Source organism: Hippoglossus hippoglossus, chromosome 20 (assembly GCF_009819705.1).
Source record: "Hippoglossus hippoglossus isolate fHipHip1 chromosome 20, fHipHip1.pri, whole genome shotgun sequence".
NCBI lineage: Eukaryota > Metazoa > Chordata > Actinopteri > Pleuronectiformes > Pleuronectidae > Hippoglossus > Hippoglossus hippoglossus.
Window position 1 is genome coordinate 10,611,853 of NC_047170.1, and position 22,510 is coordinate 10,634,362.

A 22,510-nucleotide genomic window follows, 5' to 3' on the forward strand; every position below is an offset into this window, starting at 1 on the left:
GAAAAAGGGCGAGATAACTACGTCCTTTTAAAAGATTTTTAATTTTCTCAAATTGGCTTTTTGTGCCTGATGGAGGGGATGTATGTGTGTGTGAGTGTGAGTGTGAGTGTGTGTGTGTGTGTGTGTGTGTGTGTGTGTGTGTGTGTGTGTGGTGGTGGTGGGGGGGGGGGGGTGGTTGTAGGCATATTACTGTGAGAGTTTTAATCAGACATCAGAGGGGGTATTAACAGGGAAATGTGCTACAGGAGTAGGATCAAATAAGGATCTCTCTCCAATGGAATGAAACGCCGCTCTATGGTGTGCCGGCTAATCGCATTGGCCAAGTTGCGGTACAGTATTGCTCAAAGAAAAAAAAGAAAAAAGGTGCGATGACGGTACTGGGAAAGTCATTAAGAACTCACTGTTATAACACATGGAATGAAACCTTTGGCACAGAAGAAGGACTGATTGTTCCTCCTGCTCTGCCCTCATGTAAAGTCCTTTGTCGCTCAGTGTCTAATGCGCCATAATCCCATCTGTTAGTTTAGAGGAAAGTACGATCATCTGTGTTGCGTCGCAAATCTGAACCCCAGGCAAACTTTTGCCTCAAGCTGATGAAATCCTTCTCCCATTTAATGAAATGAATGAATCCAATCCCAATCAGGATTGCACTGCAAACACCCCAAAAGAGATTCTGGAGCTTGTTGAAATTAACATTACACTCACTGATGAAAAAAAGCAATGTCCCACAATAACTTTAACACCGGTATCTGAAAAGTTGGTTAATGAGAACGTCCTGTGAAAGAAAAACAATCCCAAAGGTCGTCTGGACAAACGTCTTATTACGACACACAGTTAGGTTTTATTTTTAGACGACTTCTAGCAGCCGTAGTAATTTAGATGACGAAGAATGACAGAGACTGCACTGGGAGAAGGTCAGGACGGCCCAGTGAGCTGACAGAACACAGGACTTCGACATGGGAGAGCGCTGTTTGTTTCCCACGTTATCCACAACCGCTCTACACCCGTATCATGACGAAGGTTCTGAAACTTTAAGGAAGTACTCGTCCTAACCCGAATGCCCTGGCTGCCCTGGAGGTGTGAGTGTGCAACGTGGAACATTTAGTATTTCATTTAGGCAGCCACGTAATTTTTCTGTGCAAAGTAGAATAGACAATGAAAATGATGTTGTCAAATATGTAGCAAACACAAATATAACACAAAAAAAACACAAACACTTCCTGTCCCTGTTTCAAAGTAAAAAGGCCTCCAGGGTTTCTGTCAACTAAATCCATTCATTTGTTTTGCAAGGTTTTTATTATTATTTCAGGACTGGAAGATGTATGTCTTCATTAGAGCCCAAGTACATAGTCCTACTTTTATAAGAGGAAACACAGTGATCATACCAGGAACCTCATGAATCACATCTGCAGCAGACATACAGCAGACACGCTCCCTGTGACGTGCACAAGATGCAGCAGATCAGCGAAGCAGCCGTCACGCCCTGCACATGCACCCAGTGTGGCCCGTGCGTGCCTCACCATACCGTGACCATTTCACAACACTGACTTCATGCTGATTATTGTTACCATGGTGATGAAAGTGCAGTACACCTGCCACTCCTACAGGTTGCATCTGAGGGTATAAGGACAAACCTCCAAATACTGGTTTAGGCAGGACAACTTCACCTTGTATGATGAAGTAGCAAAAAGCTCAGAGTACATTTCCTCTGTGGTGCTAAGAATAGTTTGAACACACTTCCCTCGCTGGCACATTCTCCATTCATAGCTGATGCCTGAAGTAGTGCCCTAAAAACCATAGCAACAACTCACTAGCTATCACAACGACTGCACAGCATCGCCGCAATTACCCTCGCTGCTGAACACAGCAGCAATGAATGGGAAGTTATAGGTTTCACCTTTAAATATAGCTTTATAAAGGCTGCATGTAAAGCAAAAGGTTATTACCTCCACTGCAGAGCCTGAGAAAAACTGTAATTCAGGCATGATTTTGCATTTAAACAAAGACAACTGGAAGTGCTCACAGGTCGGGAAGCCAGCGGCGGATCCACGGCATTGGACTAGTGGTTTCAAGTGGTTTAGTTGAGGTTCTTCCTTGTAGTAGCGGGTGGTTAGTGTAAACCTACCATGCTTTAACCCTCGTTACTTATTTGACAGGAACATATACAAGATTATCACAGCAATATTCAACTGCAATGCATCGCAGCATCTGTAACAACTGCTCATTTCCAATGCAACAAACATAAAACATCAGAATTGGAATATGAAATGTATTTGTTGACCTCATGCAGCAGAACAACTAACCGGAATACACACATGTACACACACCAACAAACGTATCCATTCACAGAAACGCACATTCACATATAAGGTCATGTACATTTTATTGCAAATAACCACCACTGCGTCAGGATTAGGGCAGAAGCCTTGTTTCCTCCCTACTCACTCCCTCGCTGACCTGCGCTCATATTGCACTCAACCAATAAACACCAACATTAATCAGAAGTTATTACGAGTTTACTTTACGTTTGTTTGATTCACTGTAGAATTTGCGAGGCATGCATTTTCCATAAACACGTTGAAAAAGATGGCACATACTACACCTGCCAGCACACATGCAGATGGAGCGACAAGATGCCATCCGTTGTGTATGGAACTGTCAAATAAAGTCCTCCGGTGAAACATGGCGAGTGTCAACTAATCGTACTTGTTTTTACATCCCCAGCTGTTTTTGTTGCATCTCATTGTAAAAGCGTTTTTTAAACAAGTGAGGAAAAAGACAGTCAACAGCTTACCCCATTCAGTATTCTGTAAACAGAACTTTACTGAGCTCCCGTGACTTGAATGTAATGAACGGAAATGAATCACCGGGGAAATAAACTACTTGAATTACTGTCCACTCAGAACTGAGTGTATAAACAACATGCTCAACTAAACAGGCTCCTTATGTCCTCTCACAAACTTCAGGCTCGTGAGAGGCAATAGAGAAATATGTTGTGTGTGTTTAAATTCTCCCTCAGAGCGTGGCAACAATGGCAACTTCCTCGTTCTTCACCGGAAAACACTAAACTGTCAAATTTTTTTACATCAGCTTTGTTTGGGCCAAAACCACAGATGTTTCACAAGTTGTGTGTCAAAAGAGCTCGGAGCTAAAACCTCTCTCCGGAGCGAGCGCCGCCATCAAATTAATATTTAAGCCACACCAAAGCCCTTCCTCTCCACACACACACACACACACACACACACACACACACTCAGTTTAAGCATTTCCACTGAGCTCCTTCAGCCACAATCTGAGTTTCCGCACGATAAAAATCAATGAGTCAGACTCCGCTCTTGATCAGTCAATCTCTCCTATAAACTCCAAACACACAATGAGGTTTTTTTTTAAAGGGGTTTAAACTTAATCCTACAACACCATCACCCACCTCTTTATTCCTCTGTCTGATGTATGTCTGGACATTAACTCACAGATGTGTGATTAGAAACACAAGGAACTATACAAAAAAAAATTCCCCGGGTATATGAATCAGTCCACTTCCCACTTTGCCTGTTCTATAACAAAGAGACGGAGGGTCGGAGAGAGACTGTGAAATACGGACTTAATCAGAAGGTGAAGTTGGAAAGACTTTGGAATACTAGAAAATAAAGTGTTACCCAGAGGGCGACAAAATTCTCAGCCCAGCCTCCCAGATTCAACCTAATCTTTTCTAATTTAAGAAAAAGAAAATTATGTCCCCGTGGCACACGGCTATCGAGGGAAGGGATGGTGATTTTAATCTCACTTGAATTCTACATCTCACCAGAAGAGGCCCAGAAGGATTAAGCCTGAATATGTAAGATTGCTGTACATGGTGCGGGTGGTTATGAATATGAAGTATATGCTGTGTATTTTTCTACATGAAGTGTAGAAAGTTCACGTTATTTCTCTCCCCTCTACTGACAGGCCTGTTTTAACTTCTGCCACACAAACTGGAGAACAAACGTGACCCCTACAAACAAACTGGAGAACAAAATGAAAAGGATTTTTTGATGTGAGGGTTCAGATGCAGCCGCTGGAGGTGCAGTGTGTACGTCTGTGTTTGTGCAAGGGGATTAGGGGAAAACATACACATGTGAGTGTTTTTCCACAAATCCAGCTTGACTCGCGCTTTGCATGAGCAACATTGTGTGTTTGCATGTTTGCTACTCGGTGTATGTGAACAGTGAGCATGCATCAAACAAAAGTAATCCCCCCCCACACACAACTGTTAGCTCTCTTGTTTACAGACGCTCTCAGTATGCGCGACCATTGAGGAATGTTTAATTTCAGAAAACAGATTCGGCCTCAGTTGTCTGTGCAATGTAAGAATTTTCTAACAGTTACTTTACTGTAAACCTGACAATCCAGCGTCATCAGTTAATGCAAATTATATAAAATGTGCTGAAATTGATGAATAATCAGCTTTTTGTCAAACGGGAGGATTTCTCAAAACAATTCTCTCCCCCTGCAGCAGATCAGATACTTCATTATACGGAATGAATAAACAATCACGGTGCATGCACGGAAGGAGATAAAGTCAGCAAGTCTCAATTTCAGTCCTGAAGATATGAAGCCAAACAACTGTCACCGAAAAAACTGTTATCTCGTAAAGCGGTTTTTTTCATGCACGGCAATTTCAACGTACAGAGAGCAAACAGCTGAGGCTCTTTAAGCTTTTTTAAGGCTGTTTATATAGAAGCGCAAGAAGCACTCGACGCATCTGGGCATTATGAAGAGCCGTTTGTATGCATGTTAGGCACAGCGGCTTATTAGAAGCCACAAGGTAAAAGCCAATTGGCGTCCTTTTACAGATGGTGGCGAGAAAAGCCAGTGTCAGCTCGCTGAATATTCAGATAGAAGCCGAGCCTTGAGGGGACACGGAGCAGTCCCAATCTTTTATCAGTCTTCCTCACAGCGTGGCTATAACCTACGCACAGCAATCCAAATCTGTTTCTCCATTTCTGAAAACTGTGTTCTTTTCTTCAGTCTTTGCCGCTCATTCCTTTTATTGCTCAGATATATATATATATATATATATATATATATATATATATATACAGTATATAGTAGATGCAGTAATGTAGCAGTGTGGTGCTCCTCTTGCTTTTTCCCTGCCTCACTTTCCCCTTGCTGTACAGTTCCCTGCATAGGGGAATAATGAGAGCCAGCACCAGTGGGTGGCCATGTGCGTCGCATTGTATAGGAGCGCTGTGATTAATCGAGCTTGCCAAGTGGAAAATGAAATGCCAGCGAGGCCACGCTGTCCAGCAGCCTGTTAGTGTTTGTTTGAGATGAACACACATGATCGACTTTATAACTTTTCCAGATCCTTGCTCTTGGCAATCTACCAGCAAGACTTCAGTCCAATGGGAGAGGATGGTCCTAATTGACTCGCTGGACTTCTCTCCTTCCATAAGCACAGATGGATGAGCAATTTGAGCTTTGACAAGCATGAAAGACGACAAAAAAAGAGAAAAAGCTGTTGGAAACCAACACCTTGCTAAGAGTGTGTTTATGTCAGTTCTAGCGTCATCCTGACATTTTCAGCCTTTGAGACTCGAGGTCTCGGAGCCAAGAAAATGCTTGACACCTCTGGCAAAATGGCTCAACATGTACTGAAACGATTGCACAGAACGCCGCACAACCTGCTTCACACCTCCCGGACACCAAATGTCACACACAACATTAGGACGTCGAACAGTAAACATTCACATTTGACCAGTTTTTTTTTCCTGCAGAAACAGTTTAGCAGCGTGCACGCTCACATAATGGATCCTCTGGGTGTGGTAGAGATCGTTCCCACACACACACAGGGGAAATGAAGAGGAACCAAGCAGGTCTTTATGTGCAAAATTAAGCCTTGGTTGGTCTACATGGAATTTCTGCTGTTATTGTCATGAATAAGCTGCAAAATAAGGCATCACTTCAACAACCACCACAAATCCAGCACAGATACAGACCCATATTGGCCATTTTGTTCTGCTCTGTATACAATTTCTGTTCCATTATTATTACATTGGATATTTCTTCCTCCGTTGAACCTGGGGAACCCTAGAATAAATAAAATATGATGGACTGAGGGAAGCTGGAGAATTACAGTCAGCAGCAAACCATAAACCACTTGTCTTGGTGATCCCATAAGCCTATAAAATGGTAATGATATGCATTAACCCTCCAACACAGTCCCAGCAGTATATATGATGGGACAGGCATTATATGACCCTGGCTGCACTTTCGTTGCATGAAATGCGCCATCAACTAATTTCACTGCCAGTTCCTACAAGGGAGTATTATAGATTGTTGTGGGTGTCCGCTTAAATTCACAACTGTTTTATCATTCTGAGATGTCGGAGGGATTACTCAAACTCCACATTTCATAATCCCATCATCGTCCTGCCCGGCTTCATTGCTGAACGTTGACATCATTCTCCCAGTGGCAAAACAAAAAACCTGCCATTCACCTATTGGATAACCGCGATGCCAACTGTGATTTAGATTCTTTTGGAATCATTTGCTCTGAGATGATAAGATAAGAGCCCGATCCGATGCCACAAAGGATGTAAGTAAATGGGGGGAGCGACGTGTGGATAATGAAAACACGACATTCATCATTTGTTCTCCTTTTGAAGACTTTTCATCCCGGTATGTTAATACGCCAACCCCCCGCAGGAAGTATCCCACTGATGGGATGATGAAAACAAAAACAAAACTCGTCGAGCATGGCGAGCAATCTGCTCTGTGATGTCCTTCAAAACCAGACGCACAAATCAGCAGCGACTAGCAAACAAAACTCATTCACCTTCCAAAAAACAAAGAGACCTTTTCAATCAACCCTGCACAGAATAATTCTCTAAGACATTTTCAATGGGTTGAGGCCTTAATGTGTGTGGAGATAAAGCACACAGCTCAATCCCATCGCTGCCTAATACAGCGTAATGGAGAGAGTCAGGCACTCGGCATGACAGCCAAGGATCCACCACGATGATAGGCTAATGACACAAAGAGCCCAGGGCGAGCTGTTATGCCCACAGAGGAGGGGAGCTGCGGGAAAAAATGCAGTTGCAACAGCCCAGCTAATTTTTCAATGCAGTTCAGAGAGCGCAGACCATATGCATCATGTGTGCACTAAACACTGTGAATACACAATGGGTCGATCTGTTGTGTGTGTGCAGCGCGGGAAAGGACCCAGAGGAAAGCAGCCAAGATTGCAGAGATGCATGATGTAGACAAACCCATGCACAGATGTACCAGCCACTTGCATGTACACATATGGTGTGTGTGTATACAGTCGACACACATTCACAATCCCCCAAACAGGCCACAAAAATAACCCCACACCCACCACGGTTTGCATTACTGCAGACTAGCAGCTACAGCAGAGTGGTACCCTGACCCGCGCAGCATCTGTAGCTGAACAGCAGGCCTGGCTAACAAACTGCCACGGAGGATGGAAGCAGGAGGCAGACTGAGCCTCTGATTGATCTGCAGGGTAATTGGCTAGGAGCGGCTGAGTCAACCGAAGGACATAAATATCAGCCATCCTGCTGAATAGTGAGTTAAGTTGCACCGGACGATAAACTCTGACTGGTTGTCCCCCGAGCAAAGGCTCGTCGTCTGATAAGCTGGAGAACATTCTGTGCCGAGCGGGAGGGAGAGAGGTGCGGCGATGGGAGGAGTGGAGTACAAGTGGGACCGAAAAGAGACAGAGAGGGGAAGCTCAGTCACACAAGCTAGTGGCACAACAAAAAACAACGAAAAGCATCCATGTTTTAGTGATGTGTGTGTGTACCTGAAAACTTAATGCACTGACTACGGTGGACAAAATGACAGTTTGCCAGCTCCAAAGATTGAAGCCAAAACATCTCATCCCCTGGTGGCTGGCTGAAGTATGGGTCAGAAACCCTGCCTCATCCATGATAGCAGATGGAACATGGACAAAACTAACAAGTCAAAGTACACCTTAAATAGATTTTTCTTAAAGATGGTTTCCGTCTTTTCTAAGTAGTTCTTATTACACAGTACTTTCAAGATTTTTAAGTTTTTCAAGAGATTTGTGTCTGTTTTTGTGTTGGATGTGGAAGGTTTGCGGTTTTGGTAATAATAACTATGCTGTTATCTTTCTTTGTCTTATTGTTTAAAACCTGTGTGATCATCTGATTGGTTGTGTTTCTTGCTTTTTTTGTGTGCATGTCATTATTCCCAATGGAATCTATGACCAGGTTGTCAAAAAACTGGGTTATCTAAGGGAAACAAATGACACCTCAGCCTTCATATAGATCGGGTGTGACACACATAGGAAGCATGCACTCGGCACGGCGGTGAGAGAGGGTAGCAGAGAAGAAAAGAGGTAGTGTTAGATGAAGACAGAGAGAGAGAGAGACAGGGAGACGAGTGAGGAGAGCGAGGGTGTGACCAACCTCTTCCACAGCTGCAAGTGGTGTGCCTGCAATGCTAACTCGCTTCATCCATCTCGTTTTGCTAAAACAGAGGCAGAGTGAGGGGAAGGGTGCCGTCTGAGCTCAAACGCAACAACTGTTATTCTTCCTCACCGCGTATGAGCGAAAGAATTCTCTTTGAAATGAGATTGGTGCGGGCAGTCGGATCTCAAACCCACCAGGCACGGTGAGGGACTCCAAAGGAAAACCAAAAGAGACGACCAGTTCTCTAAACACACGTCAGATTTTTTTTCCGAAACCATGACCTTTTGTAACATTGAAATGAGTGATCTGAAAAATAAACACAAGCAGAGATGCAGCTGTTTTCCCTGTGCCAAAGTCATTCAATTGATAGCGTCACAATGGGGAAATTGCATAAAAGCATACCTATGCTGTGAGAAATGTACCCCTACACATCTTCCCGGTGAGAGAAAAAAAAAAGATAGACCCATAACAATCAGACAAACAGAAGGCAGTGCTAAACAATCAGGGAGAAAACGCCCAGGGAATGTGACCGGCACTATAAGGAGCACTAATGACAAGAAGCATTAGAGCAAAACATTGGGAAAGAGAATCTCTTTTGTCCTTTTAAGATTTATTATGATTGACTATATGCAAGTCGCTCATTCGGGCAAACAAACTCCTCACAGAGATCTGGGGAGAATACAAGAAAATGCACCACGGGAGAATTGGCTCTCCATTTCTGCCTATGAATTTCATCTTCTCTCCGTGCTCCGCAGTGAATCCGAGCCCCTACCCGTGTTAGGGCGTAGAAAATGAATTTTTTACTCCCAGCGCCTTAGGTGTGATCGCAGCATGGGACAATGTTTTGACAGTGTTTTTATTGGATTTGAGTTGAGAGGTAACGCAATAGAAAAATCCAGATCAAATCTCATGAGCTTTGTTGTATCTACGAACATGAAATCTATTTTAACTGTGTCATGAATTTGCAGCTGCATGGCAAATATTTCACACTTAAAGATCATTAAGATTTGGCCGGATAAGGTCCATGTGCAGCGATTTCGCATCTGCAGAATAAGATCCCCATGTCCGACTCGGCTGTTTGCATGCTACTGTCCATGTTTTGCCAAATTCCCTTTGACATATGTCTCGTTATATTTTTAGGTTTAGAAAATTGTCAATTTGAACTTAAGTTTCAGTGAATGACAACGATCCCACGTTGTGATACTGTATGTCTCTCTTTGGCAACCAGGAGAATGTCAGTGATTTGTGGATGCAAACAGCAATCCAACAATTAAATGTCGAGTTGCAGCCAGGGACAGGCTTTGGAGACAGAGGTGAAACTGGGGAGTCACTGAACTTTCTGTCCAGCTCTGCGGTGGTGCCGCCGTGCAGTCAGTTCCTTCCAAGAGCGACGACTCAATCTCTTTCGGTTCAATTTTCAATTTTCCAGTTTGAGCCCATCTGGGTTCAATCGCATGACTCTGCCTCCTTTATGAAAGGCCCATATATCCTATTCCAGCCATAATCATAAATACCATTTGACTCATTTCATTCCAAAACGATTCTCAGTGCAGTTGGAGCTTGGAGCGGCGAAAAAGGCGTTTAGGACAATCAGAGTCGTCTTCATTATAGATTCATTAGTCATGGCCTGAATTCTTAGAGTAGAAAACATACAGCCTTATGGCATTAATATTATCTGTGTTACTGTTCCAGGGATCCATCTTTCCATAGCAGTAAATATGTCGTTGAATTTAGCAAAAATCAGCATTTCAACCAAATACATAAGAGGTATAAATCGACACAAATCTAATATAGGATGGGTTTTTTTTTTCATGTGAGATCATCTGCCTCAGGACCAGGTCTTGGCTCTGCAAACAGCATGTTCAATGATCAGAGTGCAGGGAGCAAGAGGGGGAGAACTTGCAGCTTTTATTTGCTCTGGCTTTGGCTTAAGGTGCTGAAACACCACTTAATCTACCAGTCCACAGGGTTCCCGAGGTCACGGCGCCCTAGGACAACCTGAACAGCAGAAGTCTGCTCAAACAGCCTTACACACACACACACACACACACACACACACACACATGCACAGAAATTAACACACGTGGTTCTCTACTCTATATGTTTCCCTGCTGTACATATACATTATCCAAGTGAAATAACACTTGCTATTTTATATCGTGTCATTACTACTGAACATGGCTGCATATATCACAATGTCACAGTCCAAGTGTTCTGCTTTGTTGCTGACCTCCAGAGATGAGGTGAATCTAGGGCAGGCAACTTCGCATGTTATGTGAATATATATATACATGTATTTATAGAGCTTTTGGCTGTTAAGACATCACAACACCACACAGCGTAATGTCACACCTTCGCGCACTGCCACAATTTCAAAACCCAATTTTTCCTTCACTGTGAATATATTTGCGCAAAAATAACCAGAAAGCGAGAGAGGATGAAACAAAGAAAATAAAAAAAAAAGATATAAAAATGATCTAAGGAATTCTTCTGCAAACACAGTCTTTCCTCTGTGGCCCGGGGCTCTCAGTCAACACTGCTGTCGTGGGTGGTTTACAGCTTTACTCCTCTGTCTCGGGCTTCCCTGTCTTAATGAAGAATGACTGAACTGCCTTTTTATTTGTGGACAGAAAGTTGAGCAGTAGAATGTGATGACTTCTGGAATACACTCACAGTAGCTCTGCATGCTGCTTCAAAGTTGTTCAAGGATAATATGTCAAGGTTAAATCTACAGCACCTTACACACATGAATGCCTGATTTCTATTTGAGTGTTAGATCAGGAGACGTAACATGGGAAGCTACTGCGAGCACAACCGCCTGCCGGTTAGCTTAGCACAAATCCTGGAAACAGGATTGAACAAGTAGCCCAGCTCTGTTGAAAGAGTCCCTATTTAAAACGCTATATTTTCTTGGATTAATAGATTCAAAGAATATTAAAAGACATGTGTGGGTTAAACTATTTCTAGACCTGGTTTCATGCCATTGTGACATTGCCATGACACCAATGGAGAAATAACCCTCATCTAACCTTCTATTTTTACTCTTAGGTTTTTTGTACGGATTGAATAAATGACATAAAACGTGCTGTTTTGTGAGATTTTGAGTTGCTGCTGGCTGACATTCTTACCTTCAGTCAAAGTGAGGCTAGCTTTTCCCTTGTTTCCAGTCTTTAGGTTAAGCTAAGCTAAGCTATTGGCTGTTGGCTGTACCTTCAGATTCACCGTAAAGGCGAATCAAAAGTGAAGTTGACCTTTGAATAACTTTATTCCCCAGAATGTAGAACTGAATACTATAAATTAGTAATAGTATTGAGTCAGGATCTACAGTATAAAATAGGGTTTGTGAGCAACAGACTAAAATAGAGCAGCAGCGGAAATCACAGGGGGCAGTTTGGTCGATATTTCAGGCGACACAACCCTAGGAGGAAGAAATTTCAACCATGAAACAATTTTGAGAAAAGACTTTGGAGCCGGTAAGAAACTAAAGGCATCTACATGACACCTTTACTTAATTCGCCAAGGCACAAGGGCAACCGGTTACTGCAGAACAGCTGGACTGAGATTGCACAGGAGTTGAATGCCAGTTGGACATTAGTGATGGAAAAGTGGAGGACTGTGCGAGTCTGCTGCAGGAGCGCTGCCCCCCTCTATCGGACGAGCATATCTTTTTTCATACGTGAAGGCTGCATATATGAGTCTTTAGGTGGGCAGAGGTACTTCCTGACTACAGTGCAAGATATGCTCATTCAGTAGGTTAACTTAAGAGTCACACCTGCCACTTATCACATGGGCTCCACGGCCTGGTAAGCTTTTGTTTACTGATCTCTATTCAGGTGCTACACATGTCTCATCACTGTCAGTGTGACTTTGTAGCTGAGTTAATTAAACAGGAAATTACACGTACGATTTTCAGTGTTTTGTCACACTCCTCTTACTTTCTATACCCTCAGAAAAAACTATAGCTGCAATATATTTTGCAGTGCCGGAAAAAGACTGCTGTCTTTGTGCTTTGACGTAAGAGGAGACCTTGCACGAGGCTTCTGGGTGTAATTTGTTTGACAAATAAATTGCGCATCACATCACTGTGGCAGCCAAATTCATTTAGTCACTGTTCTGAGTGAATCTCTGAAGTGTCTGTTACACCCGCAGTATCCTACTTCCTCCCCCCACATATAAATTGAATACATAGCACCTGCAGACTTTAAGTGCTTCCCTGAAGTACCTCAACATATAATATGGCACTAGATGTTGCGAGATTCCAGTTACTGCTTCTTCATTCACTAGTGCTACTCGCATTAGTCATCAAGGGCTGTGAGCGAACATTGGCAGAATGCGAGGGAGAGACGTAAGAGTTTTTATCACTTGGCTCCTAAAATGACTAAGGAAGGAAAGTGAAAGGAGCTCTTTCACGTCAGCTACATGGCCTCTTCTCCGTCACTCTCATTCATCAGTGGAGGACTGTGTGAATTAGCTCGGTTCACAGAGCAGATGCAAATGTGAGACCCTATTCATACTGTCAGATTTCACATTATCAAGTCGAGTGAATTCAGGACTTTTATCCTCTTTAATTATGTAAATCATACGCCAAAGATATTTCCTATCAAGTCAAGAGGCATGAGCTTTTTTTTCTTTTCTCGCAGCAAAATTTCAATGAAGCTCCAAAGAGAAGCAGGAGGAAGAAAATAAGAAATTTACATATTTGAGAAAATATAGTCTTGGTTTTTCCTTTACAAGTATAAGAGCTGGAAACATATACTTTCTTTCCTGTGTAGTTTTCTAGATTTAGATTTTAAGGTGTTTTGTGCTGTACCCAATCCAGTAGGGAGGACTATTTCGTAGACAAAATTAGGGCTCAATTGGTATCAAACCTTGACAAGCTGGACAAACTGTAGATATTAACAAAAATGTTTTTATATTAAAGAAACATTTCATATAAATATCAGTTGAATCTTCATTTACTTTCTTCACTGACTGCAGAACAATGCAAACACTATGAGCTTAGCCCAGTTCTGGGACCCCTGTGTTTCTAAAACCGTGCACAAGGTCATGAACTCAAAAACAATTTTGAGGAAATTAAAGTAAATGGCAAGACGTTAAGGGCAAAATTACTCTGTCACGTGCAATGGAAATGTTTTACTTTGACCAAAACATTTTGTACTTACTGAGGTCTACTTCATGATCTGAGATTAATGAGAAGAAAGAGAAAAGAAACTGGAGGTAAATACCAAAATAAACTGGAGTTCTGACATCAGGCTGAGCTAACGCACAGACATTGTCATGCTAGTGTGTCGCTAACAGCTTCAAGCCAAGATCTGTGTAGTTTTTACATGAGCAACAAAAAAAAAAAACTGCATAAACTATCAAATGGTAAAATTTGTAAGAATAATACAAGGCAAAACTATCGGGGGAAAAGCAAATACATATTTGCCCTATGCTAACCATCAAAAGAATGGTTCATTCCTTTGATAGCTAGCATAGTTAACATTGAGCTGAATGCCATCTTGTGACTCATAAAAGTTAAGTTTCTCAACTAGCCTTACTGAAATACACACTTCCAGTATCACGAGTGCATTTCTAAAGAGGGAAACTTCTATCAAAGCTGACAGAACAATTGATGTGTAAAACTCAGCTGCAGGTTAAGAGCCTCACACCTCAGCTGAAAGCAATCCCTGCAGCAAAGAACGCAACAACGCCTGACACGCTTCACATTTGTGTCGATTCATGTTCTACTTTTCTTGCACTTTTTTCCCCCTTTCCAAGTTCTTTTTATCATATTTGACACTGTAACTTTCAATGTGTTTACAATGAAATACATTTGAGCTACAGCAGATTTCTTTTGTTTTTTTCAATACATTTTTACATCTCAGAAATCTTCTGCAGCAGCACTACAGCTTAACAGCCCATGGTATCAAATCCTTTGGTCTATTGCTCAGTACATTTCATTGCTGCAGTCTGCAATTTTTCTTTTACCATAATTTCCAATGAACGGATTTATCGTTCGGATTTCTTGATAACAGCTCACACACACAGCGGAGATAAATCTATGACCCCTCTTGACCTCAATACCTTTGTTGTCAAACGCCTGTAGCTAGTAGCCTGTTTTTCAGGTGAAATGTACTGCATAAGTGTTTATTGTCTAAACAATGACACTCTTACTGTTTTTTCTCCAATGGTAAAATGCCCCTGAAGGTGCAGTGGTTGTGGAAACAAACTGGCATAGCGTTCGGACCTCCTGGCACGGTGCCTTTCAAGCCTCAAACACACTAAAGAAGTTGACAGTGTTATTAAACCCAGTCAAGTGTAGGTGAAGGAATATTAAATCATGGTTATGCTCTGATTCCTTGTCATCAATCCTCACAGTGCTGCAGTAATGGGATCTCAACCAAAGATGAGGCAAATTAAGAAAGCCAAGGTTTTACACATGACCATAATTGCCCTGATTGTGTTCGACAATGCAGATTACTTTGCCACGCTCTCTCAGCTTCTCCCAGCTTCTCCCAGCCCTGTAAACTGAGGAGTGGTGCTGCTGAAGAGAATTAAAATCTGACACTGTTCCACATCACTCCGGATACAGGGGGAGAAGAAATAACAGCCAGCCACGAGAGTGCCCCAGCCAGTGACAGTATATTGCCAATGGAAATGCTGAGTGTTTGCAGACAGACAATCAATAAAACTGCAAGAGGCTCCCTCAAGGCCGAGTTCCCTGGATGACGTTTGTTATTCATTTGGAGCCCCGCCGTTGGAGCTATAAAGCATAGACATGCTTACAAAGACAGAAATGCTTTGACCAATGCAGTAAGACAAAACAATTCCAAGAAGATGTACCTGCAGTGAAGTTGTAACTTGCTGAAAATCCCACCGCTTCCAGTTCTCCATCGGTAACAAATTTTATCCACAGATATCGGCCACTACTCCTGATATCAGGCGGGCTGTGCTGACCGCAGTAGCGTCCGAGTATTGGGGAGAAGCCAAAGGGTCCATCCCGAACCTCGATGTTGTCAAATTTACATTCCCAAGAGGACTCGATCGAGTAATTCTCCTCAAAATGCAGATCGATACACTGCCTCGGGGGTGCTGGAAGACACAATGAAAATAATTACCACTGAGCACAAAGCGGGGAGTAAAATATTAGCCATGCTTTCGCTGATGAATGTTCGCCGTGTTTCAATTTAAGCACACCCACACGCTCAATACACACCAGCAGTCCTGGCTGCTGGTCAATTAATCTCTAAAGCAGTGGAGCTGTGTCTTCAGTTCCCGTGTTCACTTTGCTAATATTTTAACCTGATTATCTGTGGCGATAAATCATGGGGCATCTCTGTATGTGGTAAAAATAACAGCCTGACGTAGCCACTTGCTGTTTAATAAACCATCTCATCATTGTTTGAGCAGTTACTGTGATCCACCCCCCTCACCCCCACCAAGGACGACCACAGGAATAAATAGCTGGATCCCCTTGCTTTTTTTCCTATACTGCTTCTATAGAATATTTACCTTCAAGGATGTAAACACACTCGGTGTCTGGGGGGTATTTGTTCGGGAAGTTGGGAGAAGTGAAGATCCCTCCGTCTGGTTCTTTCACCCAAGTTCCACATTGACCTGCAGGCTTCACTCCAGAATTGTTCTTTGCTAAGTAACACGAAGCAAAAGAGGAAAAAAAAGAGAAGAGTCAGGGATTAAAGCTTGGAGGAGAAGCCATATCTGTGCAGAGAAGACTAGGCATTTGTGGTGATGGAGATTACCTGCTGTATCCTTCTTTGTTGCCCCAGACAACCCAAGTATGAGAAGACTTGCAACTACTGGAAGAACAGAAGGAGACACAAACACATCCTGGGTTGAAGACTGTGGCACGAAAATTATTATCTTCGTTGCACGGCTTGATTTCAGCTGAGTCAGCGAGGGACACATTCCAGGTTTTGGATGTCATGCACTGTACATCAGCATTGTGCTATAATGCTAAAACCTGACCTGTGTGCAACCTTATAACCTTAAGAATCTCAACACAGCAAATAACATAGGAAATAAAGACGGTAACAAGCAATTGGGATCAAATATTCTGCGATTTAAAGAACAAATGAAAACCGGCATGACTCTGAATAGAGAACTTTGTGCAAGCACATACTTTGGTGTTTCAGTCATAAATCTTCACCACACCCCTTAAAAACAATGTATCTTGAAAAAAAGAACTAGAAAATGACTTCAAATTAATTTAAAATGCATTAAAAGACACAGGTACGTTGTTTCAAATCACTTTCCAAAAACAAAGAAATGACGAATTCAAAGAAAAACAAAGAACTCGCAGTGTGACCTTCAAGGGTGAGTTTACAGGTTGCAGTGTTTCTACATCACCTCATGATCCTTTTCATTTTCATTCAAAGAAATCACTGATTCATCTGTTGCTCTGATATTTAAGAGGCTGATTCAAGGATTACTATACTTCTTCGTAGGTAGCGCATGAGCCTACGCAATAAGAGGCTGTGACCATGTGTGCTTCAGCTGATGAATACGGATGACTTACCGTGATGGAAGCTGTGCCCATGTACCATGTCTGTTCCTTTCACAAACGGCTTCAGGCTCAACTAATTCCATTTAGATTTAGGAATACTGGAAAAGAGAAAAAATAAATAAAGATTGAGATGAGTTTCTGGGAAATTCACAGCGGGGAGCCGCTCATACCATAAAAACCTTTCGGTGGAAGAGGACAAAAAAGAAAAGAGGCAGTGAGAATTCAAAAAAAAAAAAATTCCTTGCAGATGTGCCACAACAATTAATCACCAGTTTCATATAAAACCAGAAACAGTTCTAAACACTCGCCCGATTTCCATCCAAACGATTCCAATACCCTTTGGTGCTTTGGATGCACTGAAAGGATTAATAGTCCCGTCATCAGCCCTTCTCTAATCGCTCCACCTTTGCGTTCTTCTTTTGGGGAATATCATGGGCAGCCTTGTTTCGTCCTCTTTGGTCCCTGTATCAGGAGAGGGGATCCTTCAGGAGCATGTAAAACCACGCGACACTCATCTCTGCAGCGTTTGCTTTCCACTCTCTTTGCGCTGCGTAAAACAAACAATCCCCCTGGAAAACAAGAAGAAGCCACAAGAAGAGAATTAAGTGAGATTTCCGTTGCGATTCATGTGTTGGTTCCTCAGTGTTGTTCTGAGAGCATCCTCTCCGCGTTCGCTTCTATCAAGTGGAGAGTCCCCCGCAGCCAGCAGGAGTTAATGTATGATCCCCCTCCTCCTCCTCCTCCTCCTCCTCCTCCTCCTCTTGCCGCGCATCCAGCTCTGCTACTGGCGTCCAATGCGCCACTGTCCTGACGCACGCATCGGAAACTTCTCCAGGACGCGACTTCATCCACTCGCCATTACGCACCAGCAAAGAAAAAAGAAAAGTAGAGAAAGGAAGCGCTAATATGCACGTGTGTGCGCGTGCTCTGGCGTGTTTGAACAACGAGCACGTCCTGCAGAATCCATCTCAGCTCGCGCATCCGGAAATGGAAAGGTAAGCAGAAATAGGCAATGAGATAGGAAACGGAATAAACTAGCAATAGAAAAACGCACAGGCGACACGTTAAAGAGTCAACGAGAGTGACTGCAGAATGAAATAGGCTGGAGAATCGCAGCATAACCATCACATCATGCCTTTCATTATGCGTTTGGTCATGAGGCACAACTTTGTTCCACGAAAAACTTGGTTTTAGGTATTAAAAATAACCTTTACAATGTCCTACAGTAAAAGCTTCACCAGATTTGCTCCATGCATCTATTTGTCTCCAATTTCTAAGAAGCAAACATGGAAAACATGCATAGTAAAATAGAGAGTTATGACAGTGTTATGCATAAACACTAATAACCATTAAATCATGCTTTCCACAGGGCGGTTGGTGTTCCACAGCCACAACTTCGTGCTGTTGGTGAAATACATTTAAAATGCTTTCACTCATTGAAGAACATTGAGGATGTTCCTTTACTGATGGGGATATACCCAATGGTAAAAGATCTATACCTGCAGCTTACTTTAAGGTTATCGTGAATCTTCGTCTCTTCTCCTTGTTTCCAATTCCAACTAGAGGCAACATGGAAAACATGCAAAATTAAATATAGGCTGGAGAGTAACATCAGCATCACACCATGTTTCATTAGGCTTTAGGTCATCCATTGTTCCTGGTTAATCTTTTATTCATTAACCTTCATCATGTTTTTATAGCGATAGAGATGTATGCTACAGTAAAGGCTCTATACCTGCCGTCTACTTCAAGGTTATCATTAATGGCATCTTCAGGTTTTTCTCCTTACCTCTCTTTGTTTCCAATCTCTACAGGAATTGAAGAAGTTAAAGTCGGCAGAGAGGCTTGCTTATTTTTTTTCTTTCTTTTCTCTTGTCACTTTTTCTTTTTCCTTACAGAGAAGTGACAGAGACCCATTAGTTTCTGAGGTGTGAGTGTCGGGATGCACCCAGGGAGTGTGTCGCTGCTGTCACACCTGATGACAAAGCTGATCAGAGGGTGCTCAGGGACAAGTCAGGGGCTCCCAAAATAGTCTTGGCACCCACAAGACAATATCCATCTTCAGATGCTCGCGCTGCAGAGGCAATCTTGGACTCGGTCCGTCTGCATGCGTAAGTAAATGTCGCAAGTTCGAGTCCACTGGACGCTTCGAAACAGCTTGAAGTAACCTGGTCGCGATAGCAGATGCTTGTGTAAACGCCTTTACAGTGCAGCGACAGACTTGAGCACAATGGCTGTCTGTTCTGTCTCGTCTGTGTCTCGCAGAGGGAACTCAGTGTGTTCAGTGCAGGAACCCTCTAGAGATTTCAAAGATTTACTCAAAGACTTACAATCGTCCCTCACACCCTCCTCTTAATTACAGCCTGTCTTACAGACTGGCCTGTAACTCAGGACTCGAAGAGTGTGTGGTTTGATATCAGGTAATTCCAACAACTTTGAAGGTGCCACGCTGACTCTGGGAGCACATGTGGGAGTGGGAAATCTCAGAACTCTTTTTCAACTAATAGGCTTCTGCTAATCTGTTGTACAGTGATTTAATGGACTTGGGATTTAGACCCCCCTCCTCCCCATCCACTTCCCAACAGAAGGACTGAAGCTTAGGCAGTCACTTTCTCGCCACTGTACACTCAACTCCCATGAAGCCTGAAACACACAGCGTTGGCCTGCGGCTCGCTCTGCTTTCTCCCCCCCCAAAATTTCACAAACACAACAAAGACATGGGCTGAAAGGAAATTCAAAATGTCAATTTCCCTGCATAAGCAAAGCCTATTATAGATCTCAAAGTCTGAGGGGGATGTCAATAGCATCGGAGCCAAAATGCGACGTGGTGCTCAGAGCTTGTTATTGATTAACAGTGGTGCTGCGTTTGTCCGACAACTTTATAAGCACAGCACCGCACATTTCTGATGGGTAAACTCCGAGATAAAGCGGCACGGCGGTATGGGAATTATTTAAATGAGTCTTATCTAGCCCACGGTATGCAACAGTAGCCCTGGTGAATTTAACAGCAGCCCCTAGTTGAGCTCTCTGGCATGTTTAAACTGTCGGACTGAATAGCACTGAGGCGGTGGGAGCATCGGCGAGAAATAATTCATTCAACAGCAGCCTCCTAGTCTGCCATTCGCAATTAAGGGAGTCTATCGTTTGGCCGTAGATAACTATTGTGCCGCGTTGGCCTCACTTGAATTTGTAATTGTAATCAGTTTAGGGAAATGGGACATGCAGGCAGAGAACCATGCATTTTACATACATAACTATACACCAAACACAGAGAGGAGGATATCTACTACTACTACTACTCCTGCATGTTGTTTCTCCGGCCGCTTTTCTCAAACACAGACACTCTAGACTTTTACTTGCATGTACGAAGCAACAAGTAATTAATGATTGAATCTTGTTCATTTGGCTAAAACCCGATGGGTAAATTGGGCATTCACCTTCTACTTAGTGCCATTGTAATGACACTGCAAGCACTGTTCCTGTTTGTCAGTCTAACAGGGGACAGCGCTCAGGCGGATAAACACTTAGGCTAATGCCTCATGTCCACTGGGACTCAAATTAACCTTATTAGTGATGCATTGAGCATTTCGTTGGCCTAAAATTTTTTTAAAAACACCATTTATTTGTCATTCATGGCACCTTGTAGTTCATTAAGCGAGACCCAGTTACCAGAATGTCTTTCTCTGACCACAGGCACATTTTGAGCTGCTCTTTATGCCACATTAGGTGTCTGGGTCTCTGAGGCTGTCTTCATCCTGGCCCCCTTGCTCCTGCAGCCAGCGGGAAAACAATTCCATCAAATGAGAGCCACATGTGGTATCTTTTTTTTTTTTTTACCCAGGTGCCTCAGTTAGTTTGCAATGCAGCGTGTGTTTTTAAGCCCTGTGGTCTTAGAGAGAGTATTCGACCATGCAAATGGGGCGAAAACAGAAAAGTCAGATACACACGTCGATGAGGAAATTGACACAAAAAAATTAATCACAGTAGAAGATAAAATATAGTTGCCACTTGTGGAATGATTATGAAGAGGAAAATTCATTATATAGGGTAACTGCATAGACGTGATCCATATTTTACCATCCAGATTACAACTGATAATACTAAATGCCATAAAATGGTCAAATCATCGTACAGCATGGAAATATTGGCATTATTGATCATACATCGTACATATAAATATCTCCAATTTATCATCAAAGATGGAAATTCATTCTTGGTACTAATGCTTAAAAGAAATAGAAGAAATACTTTATTATCAATATTTTTTCTATTAAAAAGATTGACTACTCAAGTAATCAAGCATTTTCTTCAGCTACATGTTAAATGTAAAAGCTAGAGCATAAACGTCAATAGAATATTTAAAAGGGCATGAATGAAAAGTTATCTGTTTCCGTTTCAAGGGTGTCAGTCACGACAAGACACATTTTTCGATGTTTGGTTATCAATGTCTGCAGTTTGAAAAAAAAGGCCCGAGCACCTGTGACATCTATAACTCACCCTGTGATGTCGGTTGACTTCTCAGGAGCCCCCAAAAAAAATCAACATTTTCATCAGCAAACTTTCTTTTGAGGAATCCAAAAGCACTCAATGCTGTTTCCACTTTGAACTGCTGCACATTCATCTCTCTCATGTCTCCTCAATGCTGCAACTCATCTGTCAATCACTGTGGCTTTATCCATCCAGCAATTAATCTCAGCCCAAGAGAGGCAGCTGCACTGTCTATGAACCTAAATGTCTGCTGAATTGCTGCGCCTGGTCTGCAGATTTCTGCTACAGTTGTAGCATTGAGAGAGAGAGAGAGAGGGGTTACGTTAGAGGGCTATTCCCCCCCCCCCCCCCCCCCCCAGCATTTCCCAGCAGCTCTTTTGTTTTCATGTTTCCCTCTGCAGGGCCTGTCACTCGGCCTTCCTGTCCATGCGATCCACTGCATCACAGGTGTCCTGGATATCAGCTAACATAGCAATCTGTTCTGTACCTGCAGTCCCAAGCCTCTGGGTTAAACTGACTGTGTAATTCGTCATTTGACCTCATTAGCCACTTGGTGCGTGGGTGGGGGGGGGGTGCGCCCCCGACACCACGGAGTGACACTCTGTGGGCCATGACACCCTAGATGGGGGAGTTTGTCGCCAATGTCACAGTGCCACTGAAACCCAGTTTTGTTATAGATGGAGCCTGTGTTTATGCAAAGCATCCAAGGAAACATGGCTCAAATCAGATGCAGTAGGAAACAATGGTGAGAAGCTAATGCTGTATGCTGCATGCATTTTATTTGCATTCATTAGAAATATCTTTGTCTACAGCGAACGTCCAATACTTCACCAACAGTAACTAGGTGCGTCCAGTCTGTCAAGCTTTGGACTTCAACGTGACCTGTAACAGTTTGCATGGAGCTTAAAGAGGATTAATGGTCTTCATATAAAGAGTTTTATGTTGGGAGAAATTGATTTAAATGGGAGTTTGGCTGCTGTAATGTAAGCTGTAAACCAGGCTAACTAGATTATTATGTATATCTATAGTGTCGGGTTACAGGTTATGTTTGGAAAATACCCGTTCACGACCAGTG

At 42.8% G+C, this 22,510-nt stretch overlaps 1 protein-coding gene across 5 annotated transcripts in view; it reads right to left on the bottom strand.

Moving 5' to 3' along the window:
• The window catches only part of neto1l (neuropilin (NRP) and tolloid (TLL)-like 1, like), a 68,189-nt gene extending 50,519 nt beyond the window's left edge, over positions 1-17,670 (bottom strand). For 3 of the 5 annotated variants that reach the window (XM_034572179.1, XM_034572182.1, XM_034572178.1), the window contains exons 1-4: positions 16,960-17,002; positions 16,184-16,240; positions 15,936-16,070; positions 15,267-15,515 (exon numbers count right to left, since the gene is read on the bottom strand). In XM_034572179.1, the coding sequence (XP_034428070.1) occupies positions 15,267-15,515; positions 15,936-16,070; positions 16,184-16,240; positions 16,960-16,987 (469 nt within the window). In that variant the 5' untranslated portion in view covers positions 16,988-17,002. Of the gene's footprint in view, positions 1-15,266; positions 15,516-15,935; positions 16,071-16,183; positions 16,241-16,959 lie in introns of all 5 variants that reach the window. The other 2 variants (XM_034572180.1, XM_034572181.1) reach the window with 2 other exon arrangements.
• Between the last annotated feature and the right edge of the window lie 4,840 nt (positions 17,671-22,510).